General features: G+C 39.7%; 1 protein-coding gene across 1 annotated transcript in view; it reads right to left on the reverse strand.

Moving 5' to 3' along the window:
- Nucleotides 1–17,897, reverse strand: part of LOC118578272 (cytochrome P450 2C70-like) — a 36,177-nt gene extending 18,280 nt beyond the window's left edge. The window contains exon 1 of the mRNA XM_036179081.1: nucleotides 17,730–17,897. Within this exon, the coding sequence (XP_036034974.1) occupies nucleotides 17,730–17,897 (168 nt within the window). The remainder of the gene's footprint in view (nucleotides 1–17,729) is intronic.
- Between the last annotated feature and the right edge of the window lie 1,596 nt (nucleotides 17,898–19,493).

A 19,493-nucleotide genomic window follows, 5' to 3' on the forward strand; every position in this document is an offset into this window, starting at 1 on the left:
TGTAGACTGCTGGCAATGGTTAAGAGAAAGCCTGATCTGACCTGGTCTGGTGATCAGATGACTAAACACCCTAACAGTCATTTTGGAACTCTCATCCAATAACTAATGGAAGTGGATGCAGAGATCCTCAGCCAGGCCCCAGATGGAGCTCCAGGTGTCGAACTGTCGAGAAAGAGGAGGGGCTGCAAGAGCATAAATTGTTGAATCCAAGATTGCAAAAAGCACAGGGACAAACAGCCAATCAAAAGAAAGCACATGAATTATGAACCAACAGCTGTGGAGCCCCCAGCTAGATCAGGCTCTCTGGATAAGCGAGACAATTGAATAGCATGATCTGTTTGGGAGGCACCCAGGCTATGGGACCAGGACCTGTCCTTAGTGTATTAGCTGGCTGTTTGGAAACTTGAGCTTACACAGGGACACATGCTCAGCCTGGAAGGAGGGGACAGGACCTGCCTGTACTGAATCCACCAGGTTTAAATGAATCCCCAGGGGTGTCTTGGTCCTGGAGGACATGGGAATGGAGGGGAGGAGCTGGGGGGAAGGTGAGGGTAGGGGCAGGAGGGGGGAGGACAGGGGAACCCATGGCTGATGTATAAAATTAAAACACATAATAATAAAAATAAAAATAAATTTTAAAAAATGTTCCCCATTAAATGTCATTGATATTCAAAACTCTTGTTGAAATGTAAACTTTCTTTTTCTTGGGACATGTAAGACCATTACAAAGGGAGGGCAGAGGGGAACCTGTAAAATTCCAAGGTACATATAGTTATATAAAGAAGTAGTTTTAAAAAATAAAGTCTTTAAAGAGACAGTAAAGGTAATATAAAAGGTAAGCCATATAAAGAAGGATATCACATAGAGAGTCTGGATTGTGTTGTTTTTGGGATTCTTAACTGTGGAGAGACATTTGATTGAAAAGGCTGCTGAGTTAAGACAATATGTATATTTTAAATATATCATGATTTCAAAATCTATGTCTAAGAACATGTTGCTTTGGAAAAGAGGTTCTGCTTTTGTTTCCACAGAAAATGAGAACCTGTACATTGCTTCCAGGAAAATATGGTTCGAGTAGTCAAGATCCCCTGAAAGGTCTCCATTGATACCATGGCCCAGATCATCCAATATCCAAAATCAGTTTATAGGCAACTGGCTCAGACAAAGCAGCCTCACAGACTATTCCAGTCAGAACTTGACCATAATTTTTAATTTTCTCAGGATCCCAATAAGAATACAGCACCCTTTATCAGCAGGAAGTAGCCTAGAAAACTACGCCCACAATCCTAATAAATGGATTGTGGATGTTTGTCTTTGTTTAGGTTGTTGGTTGCAAACTATTATTGGTCATAGTCAATCTCTTTCTAAAACAAGAAAGGAGGATATGGTATAGGAAGGTAAAATATAGATATATTAGAATGAATGGGTAGATTAATGAACAAACTTTTAAAAAGCAACAACTTGTTTTAAAATGTTTTACATTGCTATGGATTTTAGTTTATTGATACAAATTTAGAGTTGATTTTGTTAGAATATATATATATATATATATACTCTTATTTAAGGTATTTTTATGTAACTTATTTAAATTGTAAAGGATAATTAAGAAATACAGATTAATAATTAATCTTTTATGATAGTCAAACTCATAGTCATGTTAAGATTTTAGGTATACAAAGATATAATTCAGTTAGGTAGGTAATCTTCAAACACTTCAACGACCTACAGAACATGGCAATTATAGTGTTTTAAAAACTTAGACTTTCTGGACAGTGAGACATGTCTGCTCTTTAAAGCACCGATTTACTTCAAAGAGAAAGATGGGCATCGAAGTCACTCCATATGGAGTTTATCTTCTTTTTGGCAAAAATAGCCATTTGGGCAAGAAACTGTTCTATCCTGGACTGCTTAATAAAATGTTGTATCAACTGGGCATGCAAGACCTAAAGGAAGGTGACCACTGAACTTTGCAAGACAAGATGGTCATTCAGGTTCTTGCTTCACAGAAGAGACTGCAAGACATTCTACATGACACAGAGAAAAGTGACTGAGAGACTAGGCAGATGGGCTAAAAATGGATGCCCCAAGGCTACAGAGGAACTTTGGATGACTGTCTAGGTAGATAGCTGTCTCTGTTGTTTCCAGAGTTTTGGAAGTTGCTTACAATGCTCTTCCTATTTACTTAGGTAATAGAGTATCCTTCTGAGGTCTTTGATGTAGTTGAAAACTTGATAGTTATAATTATGATTTTCCCTGGTTATGATAAGAGATGTTAGGTATGAAAACTTGGACTCACAAATATAGAGTAAATAGAATATTTTCTTTAAATTTGCCAAATATAAATGGACTAAATATTGTAACGGTGATTCTTGCTTGGTAACTGTTCTACTATATGTAATTTTACCATGTTAAAGTTAAACCCTTCCTTTTTGATTAGACAGAAAAGGAGAGGTGCTGTGGGATGTTCTATATGCTGTGAATGTTCTGCTCTGATTGGTTGATAAATAAAATGCTGATTGGCCAATAGCCAGGCAGGAAGTACAGGTGTTGTAAGCAGACAAAGAGAATTCTGGGAAGAGGAAGGCACTGTCCAGGGAGCAGCATGTAATGGCACACAGGTAAAGACACAGAATACATGGGAAGATATAGATTAACAAAAATGGGCTGAGTTTAAGTGCAAGAGCTAATCAGTAGTTAGCCTGAACTAATGGCTGAGCAGTTTTAATTAATATGAGCCTCTGTGTGTATTTACTTGGGTCTGAGAAGCTGCAGACCAGGCCAGAAATAGGAAAACTTCCAGCTACACCAAGCAAAAAAAGGTAGCTTAAACTTACATCAAAAAGTTTCATAGTTAAAATTCTATACACAGGTAATCTTATTATTGTTACTGCATGCTTAATTGTAACTTGAAATCAAGTCTTGTTATCTCCTTTTTTAAATAGTATTTCTTTATTATTATGTGTTTTAAATTCTATACATCAGCAATGGGTTCCCCTGTCCTCCCCCCTCCAGCCCCCACCCCCACCTTACCCCCAACCCCTCCCCTCCATTCCCATGTCCTCCAGGATCAAGGCACCCCTGGGGATTCCTTGTTATCTCCTTTTTAGACTAAATAGGCAACAACAGGTTTGTGAAATATTTTGGATTAAGATGAATTTTTATATGATAATTTTTGTCCTAAAAGGAAAAATTTTTAATTAAAAACATAATAAATAAAGTGTATTTGATAAATAGCTTTTGAATTCCTAAGGTCTATGCAGGTTTATAATAACTGACTTAAAAATATAAGTAAAGCTTCTTTGTCTTTGCTAATTTAGTTAATATTTAGCTATTTGGACCACTCTTGCTGCTTTATCAGAGGACAAGTCAGACCTAGGGATCTAGATATGACACTGCCCACTTACCACTAACACTCCTAGTCCACTCAACAGCCCCAAATTGTACCCCTCCTCTGGGTTCCATATTCTAAGCTATAACTACAACAGCTTTAACTGAGGCCAGGCTGATCCTAGGGGCCCCAGGTAAGACATCTCTCAGTGCCTGATAAAATTCCATTAAAGCCTACCCAACAGCTCCAGACTGCATCCCCTCTCCTGAGCTCCATATTCCAGGCCACAGCTTTGGTAGAAGACTTCTACTTTACATGAGGCTAGGACAGATATAGGGACAAAAAGCAAGATACTGTCCAGAGTCAGCTAACATTACCTAAAACTTGCCCAACATCCCCCCAACTGCAGCCCCTCCCCTAAGCTCTATATTCCAGCCCACAACTTTAACAGAAAACTTATGCTGTACTGGAGACCACATTATACTAATAGTCCCAGAGAGCAAGCAGGTACCCAGAACCCCAGAGGCCACACAAATATTTGGAACTGCAGAGGTAACATTAGTACCCCAAACCAGAAGTCTTACAGACCAGATAAACCCCAGCAAGGTCCACCCCACTGGACCTGAAGACTTGCTAGTCATCAGAATCTTTGACTACTTAGGTCATATGGCCAAAGAGGAAACAGAAACCAAGGAAAAAACTACCCACACAACAAAGACAAATGTAGTAATCAACAACTAGAACTATAATCACCCCAAACCCAGAAACATAAATGCCAGTGTAAGAGCACAATCAACAACAGAAATGGCAATAAGAAACCACCAGAGACCAGCTATCCTATGATAGCCAGACCTGGACATTCCAATGCACCTGAAGCATAAGGAAATGACTTTAAAACGAATTTTATAAAGATGATAGAACTCCATTAAAAGTAAATGAAAAAATCCCTCAAAAATTGAGGAGAAGATAAACAAAAAATGTAGGAACTCAATAAATCCTTTAAATAATGCCAAGAAAGCCAATAAAAAGCAAATAAATGGGTAAATGAAGCTGTTCAAGACCTGGAAATGGAAACAGAAACTATAAAGAAAACACAAGTGGAGAGAATTCAATGGAAAATCTGAGAAAGCAAACAAGAACTACAGATGCAAGCAGAATACGAGAGATAGAAGACAGAAGCTCAGGTAATGAAGATACAATAGAAGAAATATATTTATCAATCAAAGAAAAGGTTAAATCTAAAAAACTCACAACACAAAACATCCAGGAAATCAAGGACACTATGAAATGACCAAACTTAAGAATCATAGGAATGGAAGAAAGAGAAGAATTCATCTCTAAAACCCAGAAAATATATTCAACAAAATCATAGAGAAAACTTTCCTAACCTAAAAAAGGACATGCCTATAAAAGTACAAGAAGTTTACAGAACACTAGATTGGATGAGAGAAAAAGTCTATATGCCACATAATAATCAAAACACAAAACATATAGAATAAAAACAACAAAAAGAATTAAAAACCTATAAAGGGTGATCCCTGGGTCTTTCCAGGGATCACCCAATGACAGAGAAATGGATGAGATCTACAAGAACAACCTACATGACAGTGGGAGTAATGAAGGGCAAGATTTGAGGTAAAGAATGCTTAGGGGAGCAGGAGATCCCAGCTGGATCAAGAACAGAAAGGGAGAACGAGGAACAACAGACCATGATAAATGAAGACCACATGAGAACAGGAGTAGGCAGAGTGCTCAAGAGGTCCCCAGAAATCCACAATGATACATCCTCTGTAGACTGCTGGCAATGGTTGAGAGAAAGCCTGATCTGACCTATTCTGGTGATCAGATGACTAAACACCCCAGCAATCGTCTTGGAACTCTCATCCAATAACTGATGGAAGTGGATGCAGAGATCCTCAGCCAGGCCCCAGGTGGAGCTCCAGGAGTCCAATTGTCGAGAAAGAGGAGGGACTGTAAGAGCATGAATTGTTGAGACTAAGTTTGGAGAGGCACAGGGACAAATAGCCAAATGAATGGAAGCACATGAATTATGAACCAAAGGCTGTGGAGCCCCCAGCTGGATCAGGCCCTCTGGATAAGTGAGACAATTGAATAGCCTGACTGTTTGGGAGGCACCCAGGCAGTGGACCCTGACCTGTCCTTAGTGCATGAGTTGGCTGTTTGGAACCTTGGGCTTATACAGGGACACCTTGCTCAGCCTGGAAAGAGGGGACTGGACCTGCCTGTACTGAATCCATCAGGTTTAAATGAATCTCCAGAGAGAGGAGTCTTGGTCCTAGAGGAGATGGGAACAGAGGGGAGGGGCTGGGGGAATGTGGGGGCAGGGGGGGAGTCATGAGGGGGGAGGACAGGGGAACCCATGGCTGATGTATAAAATTTAAAACATAATAATAAAGAAAAAATAAAATAATAATAATAATAATAATGGTCTCAATTCAACTATAAAAAAACACAGGCTAACAGAATGGATATGAAAATGAGATCCATCATTCTGCTTCATACAGGAAACACAACTCAACTTCAAGACAGACACCACCTCAGAATAAAAGGCTATAAAAAGACTTTCCAGTCAAATGGATTTGAGAAGCAAGCTGGGGTAGCTTCCTAATATCTAATAAAATAGCCTTCAAACAAAAATCAATCAAAAGAGATTGGGAGGACTTTACATATTTATCATAGGGAAAAATCCAACAAGATGAAGTCTGCCTATACTGAATCCATCAGGTTTAAATGAATCTCCAGGGGATTCTTGGTCCTGGAGGAGATGGGAACAGAGGGGAGGGGAAGAGGGGAAAGTGGGGGTGTGGGGGTGGGTGGGAGGAGGAAAGACAGAGGAACCCATGGCTGATGTATAAAATTAAAACACATAATAATAAAAAATAAATAAATAAAAATAAATAAATAAAAGCCTATAAAGGTAAAGGCCAAGTAATATTTAAAGGCAGACCTATTAGAAATGGATCTGACTTCTGAATGGAAACTCTAAAACCAAGAAGGTCCAGGACATATGTCTTGCAGACTCTAAGAGATGACAGATGCCAGTTCAGACTACTATACCCAGCAAAATTTTCAATCACCATAAATGGAGAAAACAAGACATTTCATGACAAAGTCCAACTTAAACAATGTCTATCCACAAACCCACCCCTATAGAATGTACTAAGAGGAAACCTCCAAACCAAGAAGGTTAACTATACCCATGAAAACACAGACAATAAATAATCTCACCCAAGCAAAACTCAAAGAAGGGAAACACACACACACACACACACACACACACACACACACACACACACATACACACTCACACTAACAACAAAATAACAGGAATGAACAATCATTGGTCATTAGTTTCTCTCAGTATCAGTGGCCTCAATTTGCCAATATAAAGACACAGGCAAACAGAATGGATACAAAAAAGATCCATTATTCTGCTGCATACAGGAAACACACCTCAACACCAAAGATAGACATTACCTCAGAGTAAAAGAATGGGAAAAGATTTTTTCCAAGCAAATGGACCTAAGAAGCAAGCTAGTGTTGTTATTTAAAAGTGGTAGGAAGACAAATCCACAATGATACATCCACTGTAGACTACTGGCAATGGTTGAGAGAAATCCTGATCTGACCTAGTCTGGTGATCAGATGGCCAAACACCCTACCAGTCCTGCTGGAACTATCATCCAATAACTGATGGAAGTGGATGCAGAGATCCTCAGCCAGGCTCCATGTGGAGCTCCAGGAGTCCAATTGTCGAGAAAGGGGAGGGACTGTAAGAGCGTGAATTGTTGAGACCAAGACTGGAAAAGCACAGGGACAAATAGCCAAATGAATGGAAACACATGAATTATGAACCAAAAGCTGTGGAGCCCCTAACTGGATCAGGCCCTCTGGATAAGTGAGACAATTGAATAGCCTGACTGTTTGGGAGGCACCCAGGCAGTGGACCCTGACCTGTCCTTAGTGCATGAGCTGCATGTTTGGAACCTTGGGCTTACACAGGGACACTTTGCTCAGCCTGGAAGAAGGGGACTGGACCTGCCTGTCATGAATCCACCAGGTTTAAATGAATCCCCAGGGGAGTCTTGGCCCTGGAGGAGATGGGAATGGAGGGGAGGAGATGGGGGGAATGTGGGGGCAGGAGGGGGGAGGACAGGGGAACCCATGGCTGATGTGTAAAATTAAAACACAAATATAATAAATAAATAAAGTGGTTTGAAGGAGTCCACAGGGCTCACATGGGAGGTTTATTGAGGGGAGGGGAAGAAAGGGGCAGAGACTGGTTCCTGAGGATGAGAGCAAAGGAAGGGAAAGAGAAAGAGAAAAGGAAAGAGGGAGGGGGAGGGAGAGGGAGAGAGGGTGAGGGAGGGGGAGAGGGAGGGAGAGAAATAGGAAAATGGGCAGAGTCCGCCTTTTATATGGAAACATAGTGAATGCCCACAAGAATGCTCTTAGTGGCTACAGCTGAGGATATACCCAAATGTTAGCATTTAGGCATCTTCCTGGCCTGACATTAGGTCTTGACAGGATATTTCCTCAGCTGTAGCCACTAAGAGCATCCCCTGTGCACATTTACTACATTTCCTTATAAAAGGTGTCACCAGATGAGGAGTTCAGAATCAGCCTTTCTGTGGAGAGTGAGAATATTTGTGTTTAAAGCAGAAAAGTCTCCAATTATGCAACAACCTTTATGTAATAAACATTTTGTTTAAAGTTAAAAAATAGTTGCTTCCTTCACAATATTCCAAGATCTGATGTACTGATGTATCATAGTCTGTTCCCTCATTAATTCTTAAAGGATTTTTGGAATATTGCAAATAAAGCTGCTGTAGAATTGTAGAATTGTGGGGAGAAAAAGTGGGTTTTGCTCACCTCCTGCCCCCCCCCCGCCTCTCTTTCTCTTTCTCTTCCTTTGCTCTCATCCCCAGGGACTGCCTTCTTCCTTCCTCTCACCCCCATAAATCTCCCACACCACTTTTAAATTTTAACAGGTATAGCTATTATACTATGTAACAAAATATACTTCCAGTCAAAATTAATCAAATGACATAAAGGAGCACATTTCATACTCATCAAAGGAAAAATTCACCAAGAGGCATTGCAATTCTCAGCATCTCTACCCAAACACATGGGAACCCACATTTGTAAATTGTGGTATATTTTATCTGTGTCCCCCAATAAAGTTTATCTGAGGATCAGAGGAAAAGGCCAGGCACTATATCAAACATAGAAGTCAGGCAATGGTGGCACATGCCTTTAATCTTATCACTGGAGAGGCAGGGATCCGTCTGGATCTCTGTGAGTTCAAGGCCACACTGGAGAACAAAGCCAAGCATGGTGATACACACCTTTAATCCCAGCACTAACCATAGAGGTCTGAAGGCCTATACAGATAAACAGGAAGTGATGTAGCTGGGCAGAGAGAGGAACTGAGAGGCAGAACAGAAAGTCATATAGGCATGGATATACAAGAAGTAGGTTTCTTTGGCAGAGGATCTCCAAGTGGTAAGAATATGGCTGGCTTCTTTCTGCTTTTCAGATCTCTCAGCTTTTTACCCCAATATCTAGCTCCAGGTTTTTATTAATAAGACTGTTTAGGAATTCATCTACAGTAAAAGATTTATTACTAAAGCTTAAATCACACATTGAAACTTACACATTAATTGTGGTAAACCTCAGTACACCATTCTTGCCTTTGGATAGGTCATCCAGACAAAACAGGGAAATAATCATGAAACTGACAGATGTTATGTCTCAAATGGACCTAACAGACATCTACAGAACATTTTACCCAAACACAAAAGAATATACAATCTTCTTAGCACCTTATGGAACATTCTCCAAAATTGATCAAATGCTTTGTCACAAAACAGGTCTCAACAGATACAAGAGAACTGAAATAACCCCCTGTATCATATCAGATCACCATGGATTAAAGCTGGATTTCAACAACAGAAAATTCATGGAAACTGAACAACTCTCTATTGAACCCCCACTGGGTCAAGGAAGAAAAAAGAAAGAAATTAAAGAAATCCTAGATTTCAGTGAAAATGAATGTAAAACTTACCCAAATTTAGGGGACACAATGAAAGCAGCGATAAGAGGAAAGGGCATAGCATTAAGTGCCTTCATAAAGAATTTGGAGAGATTTCATACTAGCAACTTAACAGCACACCTAAAAGCTCTTGAACAAACAGAAGCAAACATGCTCAAGAGGAGTAGAAGGCAGTAAATAATCAAACTGAGAGTTGAAATCAATAAAATAGAAACAAAGAAACTAATACAAAAATCAATGAAACAAAGAGTTGGTTCTTTGAGAAAATCAACAAGATAGACAAACCCTTATACAAACTAACTAAAGGTAGAGACAGTTTATCCAAATTAACAAATAAGACACACAAAAAATGGGTATATCACAACTGACATGAAAGAAATACAAAGAATCATTAAGTCATACTTCAAAAACCAGTAATCCATAGAATTCAACATCTAAAGAAATGTAAAAAAATGAAAACTTAAATAGACCTATAACCCCTGAAAGAACTAGAAGCAGTCACCAAAAGTCTCCAAAACAGTCCCAGGGTTAGGTGGCTTTAGTGCAGAATTCTACCAGACTTTCAAAGAAGCACTACTATCAATACTCCTCAAAATACTGTACAAAATAGAAACAGACTCAACAAAGAAATGAAATTACAGACCAAATTCCCTCACGAACATTGATGTAAAAATACTCAATAAAACACTCATAAACTTAATCCAAGAACACACACACACACACACACACACACAAAAAAAAAAAAAAAAAAAAAAAAAAAAAAAAAAAAAACATCCACCATGATCAAGTAGGCTTCATCCCAAAGATGCAGGGATGGTTCAATACATGAAAATATGTCAATGTAACCCACCATATAAACAAACTGGGAAAAAAACACACATGATCATCTCATTGGATGCTAAAAAAGCCTATAACAAAATCCAACACCCCTTTATGATAAAAGTGTTGGAGAGATGAGGGATACAAGGAATATACCTAAATATGATAAAGCAATACAGAGAAAGCCAATAGCCAACATCAAATTAAATGGAGAGAAATTTAAAGCAATTCCACTAAAATCGTGTTGAAGCAAGGCTGTCCACTCCATATCTATTCAGTATACTACTTGGAGTTTTAGCTTAGCGAGAGCAATGATATAACTAAGGAGATCAAGCAGATACAAATGGTAAAGGAAGAAATTGAAGTATTGTTTGTGGTGGTGTTTGTACTCTAACAAATAAAATTTGCCTAAAGATCAGAGGACAGAACCAGCCACTTGATTACACATAGAGGCCAAGCAGTGATGGCACACACCCTTAATCCTAGCACTCAGATCCAGACAGATCTCTGTGAGCCCAAAGTCACCCTGGACTACACACAAGATTAATCAAGTCTAAAAGAGAAACAGAACCAAGCAGTGGTGGCACACACCTTTAATTACAGTATTAGGAGGCACACTCCTTTAATCCCAGCACTAAGAAGGTTTGACAGGAAGTGATATGGCTGGATGGAGAAAGGAATGTAAGGTTGGAGGAGACAGGAGTTTGGTGCTATTTCCACTGAGGACTTGGAGGCATTTAGTCTGAGGATTCCTGGAGACAGGATCTTGCCTCCCTTTCAGCCTAAGGATTTGGGAGTGGTGAGAAGTTTCTCTAGTGGTTTGTTCCTTTGTTTCCTCTGATCTTTTAACATTCACCTTAATATCTACTTCCAAGTTTTTATAATAAGACAAATTGGGATTCATACAATAATCATTATTTGCAGATGATATGATAGTATACATAAGCAACCAAAAAAAATGCAACCAGGTAACTGTAACAGCTGATAAACACCTTCAGCAAAGTGGCTGGATACAAAATAAACTCAAAAAAATTAGCAGCCCTTCTATATAAAAATGATAAATGGACCCAGAAGGAAATTCAGGAAACAACACCCTTTACCATAGCCACAAATAATTTAAAACATCTTGGAATAACTCTAACCAAGCAAGTGAAAGACCTGTAAGGCAAGAACTTTAAATCTTTGAAGGAAAAAAGTGAAAAAATTATCAAAAAAATTGGAAAAATTCTCCTTTGCTTATAAATTGTTAGGCTTAACATAGTAAAAACGGACTTCCTACTTTTAGTGGAGAGCCACATAACTTTTGACCTACAGTTTACCCTGCCTAAAAGATATTATGGGGTAAAGGTGGCACAGAAATTACTGGAGTGGTCAACCAATGACTGGTCCAACTTGAGACCCTTACCATGAGAGGGAGCCCACCCTTGACATGGCCTGGAGGGCCGGGACCCAGAGCCTGAACAGTCCATAGACCTAGAATAGAACCAAATATGACTGGCAAAAAAAAAGTCAATGAGATGATTCCTAATGATATTCTGCTGTACTCATAGCTTGTTGCCTAGCCCAATTGTCATCAGAGAGGTTTCACCTATCAACTAATGGAAACTCGGAGCCAAACATTAGGCAGACCTTGGAGAATCCTGAGGAACAGGGGGATGGAGAATTAGAGGAGCCAGAAGAGCCATGGACACCACAAGAAAACACACAGAATCAACTAGCCGAGCTCATAATAGCTCAGAGATTGAACTACCAACCAGAGAGCTTGTAGGGGACTGACCTAGGCACTCTGCATGTATGTTACAGTTGTGTAGCATGGACTTCTTATGGTACTCCTAACAGTGGGAACTGGGGCTGTCTTTGATTCTGTTATCTGCTTTTGGGACCCTTTTCTCCTACTGGGCTGCCTCATCCAGCCTTAATAGGAAAGGAGGTGCTTAGTTTTACTGCACCTGATATGCCAGGGCTGGCTGATATACATAGGAAGTCTGCCACTTTCTAAAGTGAAGGAGGAGGCATGGATGTGGGGGAAGGGGGAGGTCTGGGGAGGACACTTGGAGGAGAGGAGGGAGGGAGGGGAAACTGTGAAGGTCTCTGGAAAATTAATTAATTAATTAATTAATTAATTAAAAATAGAAATAAAAGATTTAGCTATTTGGATAAACTGAGTCGTACAAGAAACTATAATATTCTATAATGATACACTATAAAAAATTCAGGTTAGGTTCCCAGTATCCCTATGGACTATATTTATGGTTTGAAATTTAAACTTACTGCCAGAGGATTTTCAATTAAATCTTCAATTCAAAATTTTAAGATTAAAATTTAACTAGGATAAAACTATATTCTAATTCTATAAAATCTACCAACTTTTTGTAAACTGGTAAAGATGTTTAAGACATGCAAGCTAATGATTAGTAACCTTAAAAAATGATTAGATTCGGCCGGGCAGTGGTGGCACACGCCTTTAATCCCAGCACTCGGGAGGCAGACGCAGGCGGATCTCTATGAGTTCCAGGCCAGGCTGGGCTACCAAGTGAGTTCCAGGAGAGGCACAAAGCTACACAGGGAAACCCTGTCTCGAAAAAACCAAAAAAAAAAAAAAAGATTAAATTCTTTACTGTGCTCAAAAATATGCTTATAAACATGCTAAGTACAAATGTAATTCATTTTCAGGGACAAGCTTTATTTAGTCTGCTGTATATGTTTTCAAAATGAAGCCAAAATAAAGCAAGTCACTAAAACAAATAAAGTTTATTTAAAATAAGGTCTGCTTAATAAATTAAATAATGGCCCTCAAACGCCTCGGAGATCTGCTGAATATGGCATTTAAAATGTGACACACAAAACTGCCAGATCCTAGTGGTAGCCCTAAGATCTTCTCCAGAGAAGACTATGGGACACAGATGATTCCACCTGAATTGTGGTACCTCAAACCACTAGGAAAAAAACTGCCCCGTGCCTTACCCACCACCAGGACCCTGCCCAAATTGTGGACAGGCAGGAAACTGGAAAATTGACTACCCCTCATTGCCTGGCCAAGGTAGGCAAGTCTTGTGAGTTCCTCATCCCCATGAAAGTTCTTGAGTCTTCTGAATCTGTCACTGAATTCTAATGCTCCCTTGTGTGGCAATGACAAACTTAATGGTATCCTGTATGGCTGCCAAAGACCTCTGCCCCCCAAAAAAAACCACCATAGAGAAACCTATGGTAATCATCTAGGTAAGTCACTGTCATTTTAATTGATACAAAGGACATTTGTATTAAACTCCCGCTCAAACTTATCCTTCTCAGTTCTCTGACGATGTTGATGGATGTAGCTTTCTCTGTTTAGTAGCAGCAAGCACCCAACTCCCCTCTCCTATGACTCTAGCTCTCTATTCAGGCTGTCGCACACATAAAAACCAGGCCTTCCTTCTTGAAAGTTACTAGGTCTCTTCCAAAAAATGGCAAACTCATGCAGTTTACTATTCTGACAGGCTTCACACTAAAAGAGATAAAGCAAAAAAAAAAAAAAATAGGTTTCAAAGCAACTCTTACTATTCCTTTTTAAAAAATCTTGTTTTCCAATGACTGCTCTCATTAATCAACCACCTACGTTTCAAGACAAATGATTAAATAAACCAATTTCTTATTGTGCTGAAAACATGTCTGTCCAATCTATATGCATCCAATCCTTTGGACAGAGGAAAGAATGTTCATGATTTTAACCTCCAAAATATTTTTGGGTCCCATGCTCAAGCTTTTAATATGACCGACAGGCATAAGTATATTCCAACTACTTACAGATATATGTTAGCTGCTGTTTTCTTTTACAAAGCATGTTTCAATACAGATTGCAAATAATAATGCTGATATCTCTTTTGTAAACTTTAAAAATTCATGTAAACTTTGGGAAGTCACAGTTTAGATCCACCTGTAGCAGGTCAAATGGAATCCAGATAAGTATGTCTGTTGTGTTAGTCAACGGCCTAAGCTTCTCTACCTGTCTTAGTTAGTTAGGGTTTTATTGTGAGAAGGGACACCATGACCACAGCAAGTCTTATAAAGGAAAACATTTAATTAAGACTGGCTTACAGTTCCAGAGGTTTGGTCCATTATCATCATGGCAGGAAGCATGACAGTACGCAGGCAGACATGTGTAGGAGAAGTAGCTGAGAGATCTACATCTTGATCCATAGGCAGCAAAAGGAGATTTATAAAACAGCAGGCATAGCTTGAGCATATATGATCTTAAAGCCTGCCTTCTATGGTCATACATTTCCTCCAACAAGGCCGCAGCTACTCCTACATGACCACAGCTACTCCCAGGCCATACTTCCTAATACTGTCACTTGGTCCAAGAATTCAAACACATGAATCAATGAGGGTCATTCCTAATCAAACCACTACATTCCACTCCATGGCCTGCCTAGGCTTGTAGCCATATTATAATTCAGAAACGCATTCAGTTCAACTTCAAAATTCCACATAGTCAATAACAGTCTTAACCATGTTTAAAAGCCCAAAATTCAAAGTCTCTTTTAAGATTCCTCTAATCTCTTAACTATAATCCCCTATAAAATCAAAATCAAAATGCAGATCACACACTTCCCAAATATAATGGCATAAGATATACATTACCTTTCAAAAATGTAAGAAAGGGGATGGACATAGTGAGGAAATAGTGGACCAAAGCAAGGCTGAAAACAAGCTGAGAAAACTTTTAACACTGAATCTCCATGTCTGATATCAAAGCATTCTTCATATCGCCAACTCATTTCAGATTTGTTGATTGCAACACACTTGTTTTTCTTGGGCTGGTTCCACTCCATTAGCAGCTTTTCTCAGAAAGGATCTCATGACTGGCATCTCCAAAATTTTAGGGTTTCAGAGGTAATGCAGGCTTCACCTTCACAGCTTACCACAGTGCAAGCCTCTGTGCAGGGACACCCCTGACATATGCTGACATCAGCAGCTTTCCTTAGTTGTGGAGGGAAATGCCATAACTCCTCTCTTCTATCCTTAATTCTAAAGCCAGAATTACATGACTGAAGCTGCCAAGGTTTGCTGCTTGCTGGGGCTAGAACACGGCCTGCTTGTTCAATTGCATCTGCATCAACTTTCTGATTTTGATAGTTTCTTTCACTGCCTAAGATTTGCTGTCCTGTAACTTGATAGTAAGCCACTCTGGCCTCAGATTTAGAGATCTGCCAGCCTCTGCCTTCTGAGTAGTAGGATTAAAGGCGTGCATTGGCATGCCTGGACCTAAGCTGTTCTTTAATTCCTTTTCACAAGTTAGAAGCTTAGCTGTGTGGGGTCTTTCCCTGAGGTCATCATTTCCTTTGTTCCATTTGTTAATCTGTTTATCTCCTTGAACATAGGACATAGTGTTCTTGTACTTCCTGGTGCCCCTTTGATCCTCAGTCTGCACATTTTATATTTTTTACTTACTCAGCTTAATCCTTTTCATTATAAATCTTCCTAAGTGTGAACACTAGTAACCACATGACCGAGTCAATGTTAGACTGTTTTTAGATTTCCTCTGCCAACAGAATTAATCCAAATATCTTCACTTTAGCCTTAGGCAGACTCTTCAGACAAGGGCAAAAAATGGCCACATTCTTCATCAAAATATCACAACCTCACTAGGCAACATACTTAAATTTTTATCCTCTGAAACTTCTTGATCAGACCCCCATAGTACAAATCACCCTCAGTACCACTGTCTTCTATGCTTCTACTAATATGGTCCATTAAGCAGTGCTTAAAGCACTCCAGTGCTTTCCTAACCCCAAGTCCCAAAGACCAAATTCCTCCAAACAAAAACATGGTCAGAGTAACAATGCTCAACTCCTGGTACTAACTTGTGTCTTAGTTAGGGTTTTATTGCTGTGAAAAGACAATATGATCATAGCCTCTCTTATGAAGAAAAACATTTAATTGTGGCTGGATTGTAGGTCCAGAGGTTTAGTTCATTATCATTGTAGCAGGAAACATGGTCTTCCCATGATCTTGGGACTTCTTTCATGCCCCCAAGTACCAGGACCACAGGCCTGGAAGTTTCAAAGGTGCACGCAAGGTAAGTCAATATCCGTAGTCTGCATTTGTCCCAGCAGATTTCCAGTCTACTAAAGGCTGCAAACTGCTCCAAACACACCAACTTCAGCGGGTTCTTTGGAATCAGCAAGTCCTGAACTTGCTGAAAACCACTGTAACCCAGATGCTTCTGGTGAAATTTCCTGCCACCTTGAACCCCAGCACTGGGCCAGCATTCCAAACTTGTGAAAGCTACACTAGCCCCAGGTGTTCAAACAGATCCTGGGCAGCAAATCAGATGTACCCTGCCCTGTCCCAGCCTTTAATCATCATTTGAGCATTCCAAGGCCCTGACAATAATGTCCTAGTTTCAGCTGAGAAGCATTTACTGAAAAGAGTATGTTGTTGTTCATCTCCACAAAGGGCTGGAATGTTAGGTCCATGGGAAACTAGTTCCCTTCTATGAAAGAAGCCATTTCCCTGTCACTGACAAAGAGACAAATGAATGTCTGTGATATCTATAGCATATAAAAGCTCATGCTGCTTCCAGGATCCTTCACTATCACAAATACTTGTTAAAATTGGAGAGTAACAAAAACATACAAAAAGATTACTCGAGAAGGGGGCTTGAATCTAATGGATTACTTTGTGACTACCAAATTATACCTGAGTAAAATAAGAGTTTATTTTCTCTGCCTCTCTGCTTTACATATCCTATTTTTATGCATAATTTGTAAATGTCAGTGTCAAACACTATAGATATCAGGGGCACTAAAATTAAATTTCCTAATACATTTTCCTAGAGCCAGTGGGTAATGTAATGGACTAAAATGCTCTCCTGTTTTTATTAATGTTACCATAGGCTCTTGCATCATAAACTGGCTAAGCACATATATAAAAAATTCAACACAATTAAAATATAAACCTTTAGCACTATATAAATGTGAATCAGTGATATGATTCATATGATCTAGTGCCACTGGAGACTTTAATAGCTAAATAAACTAATTTTATGCTAAGGACCCACTAGCTGTTTGTCCCTAAATCCAGTTCCTGATACATAAGCTGCCAGTAACCAGGACTGAATGACCTCCACCAAGAAATACACAGCCATGACCATCTACTTGTTATAATATGATTAATTGCTTTTTGGTTTCTATAACTTTCTTATACAGATATTAAGAGATTGTTTTGAGTTTCATTAACCTCTCAGTTTGGCAGAACAGACCAGTTTCTGCTTGCTTGCATAGATATTGAAGGTCTTTTTGTGGTTTTACTTAAAAAAAAAAAAAAACCCTTCCTTATACCCCTCATCATGACATCCCTGGGATTTAGCTTTAAACCTATCATCCTGCTATTTAGTAATCAACACATTTTTTTTCAATATAATTGAATTGAGGCTATGGTCTTTCACAGGGGTCACAAATCATAACACTAGTAATGTACCATTCATTCATTGAAAACCCCAGAAAGGAAGATAATCACACTTACCATGTTCAGAGATTTGATGGTATTTTTAATATCCATTTGCAAAATATTTCCAACAACTGGAAAAGGAGTGGGCCCAGGAGGGAGCTTCCCTTTGCCATGGTGCTGATTCCATAGGAAAAGAAGACTCAAACAAGAAAGGCAAATCCCCAAGATTATGAAGAGAGTCATTGGCACACTTTGAACAAATGCACTGGAAAGCTTCCACTCCAAGAGTCTATAAATGAAGCTCCAATGCAGTGAAGTATTTGGACTTTGGATGAGACCACTTTATCTTCAGTAAACATTGGTCTGTATAAACAAAACTTCCCATTTCCTGACATTATTTTTCTATGTATTTGCCATTTCAACATAACCCTCCCTTCTTCAGAGTGCAATATGAATGACTACAATTTATTTTTTATTATATTTGTGTTTTAATTTTATACATCAGCAATGGGTTCCCCTATCCTCCCACCTCCCACCCCTGCCCTCACCTTTCCCCCATCACCTCCCCTCCATTCCCATCTCCTCCAGGGCAAAGACTCCCCTAGGGATTCATTTAAACCTGGTGAATTCAGTACAGACAGGTCCAGTCCCCTCCTTCCAGGCTGAGCAAAGTGTCCCTGTGTAAGCCCAAGGTTCAAAACAGCCAGCTCATGCACTAAGGACAGGTCCAGGTGCCACAGCCTGCCTGCCTCCCAAACAGTTCAAACTATTCAATTGTCTCACTTATCCAGAGGGCCTGATCCAGCTGGGGACTCCACAGCCTTTGGTTCATAATTCATGTGCTTCAATTCATTTGGCTATTTGTCCCTGTGCCTCTCAAATCTTGGTCTCAACAATTCACACTCTGACACTCCCTCCTCTTTCTCCACAATTGGACGTCTGCAGCTCCACCTAGGGCCTTGCTGAGGATCTCTTCATCCACTTCCATCAGTTATTGGATGAGAGTTCCAACACGACAGTTAGGGTGTTTGGCCATCTGATCACCAGACTAGGTCAGATCAGGATTTCTCTCAACCATTGCCAGAAGTCTACAGAGGATGTATCATTGTGGATTTCTGGGGCCCTCTCCAGCACTCTGCTTATTCCTGTTCTCATGTGGTCATCATTTATCATGGTCTGTTATTCCTTGTTCTCCCTTTCTGTTCTTGATCCAGCTGGGATCTTCTGCTCCCCTAAGCTTTCTTTCCCTCAAATATTGCCCTTCATCACTACCACTGTCTTCCAGGTTGTTCATGTAGATCTCATCCATTTCTCTGTTATTGGGTGATCCCTGTGTCTTTCCTAGGGTCCTGTTTTCTAGGTAACCTCCCTGGAGTTGTGTAGCAGTCTACTCATCTTTGTTTTACATCAAGTATCCTGATATGAGTGAGTGCATACTTACTCAAAGTTCCCAGCTTTAGTAGGATCTGTCCACATATCTCCAACCCAAGCCACAGGATTCCATTCTTTAACAATTAATGGCCTTATTTTAACTGCTGGCACTCTCCTAGAGTAGACCTTGAATTTTCACTTTAACTGGGGGAATTAATCCTTCATGGTTTGTTAAACAAGCAGTGACTTTTTCTGAAGGAAATGCCAGGCAAGTGAATACTGATGTCACTTCAGGACCCATCTATAGCTGCCTCTAGACATATAACCAACTTAAACAAGGCTACTATAGGGGAGGGAGAAAGTGTAGTTCACAAGGTGTATTACCCTGCCAAAAGGCTTAATGAGTTTGCTAACTCATTTAAGTAGAAGTTTGGTTAATATATGTGGGGATGGATTTTAAGAATGTGG

Source organism: Onychomys torridus, chromosome 1, assembly GCF_903995425.1.
Source record: "Onychomys torridus chromosome 1, mOncTor1.1, whole genome shotgun sequence".
Taxonomy (NCBI): domain Eukaryota; kingdom Metazoa; phylum Chordata; class Mammalia; order Rodentia; family Cricetidae; genus Onychomys; species Onychomys torridus.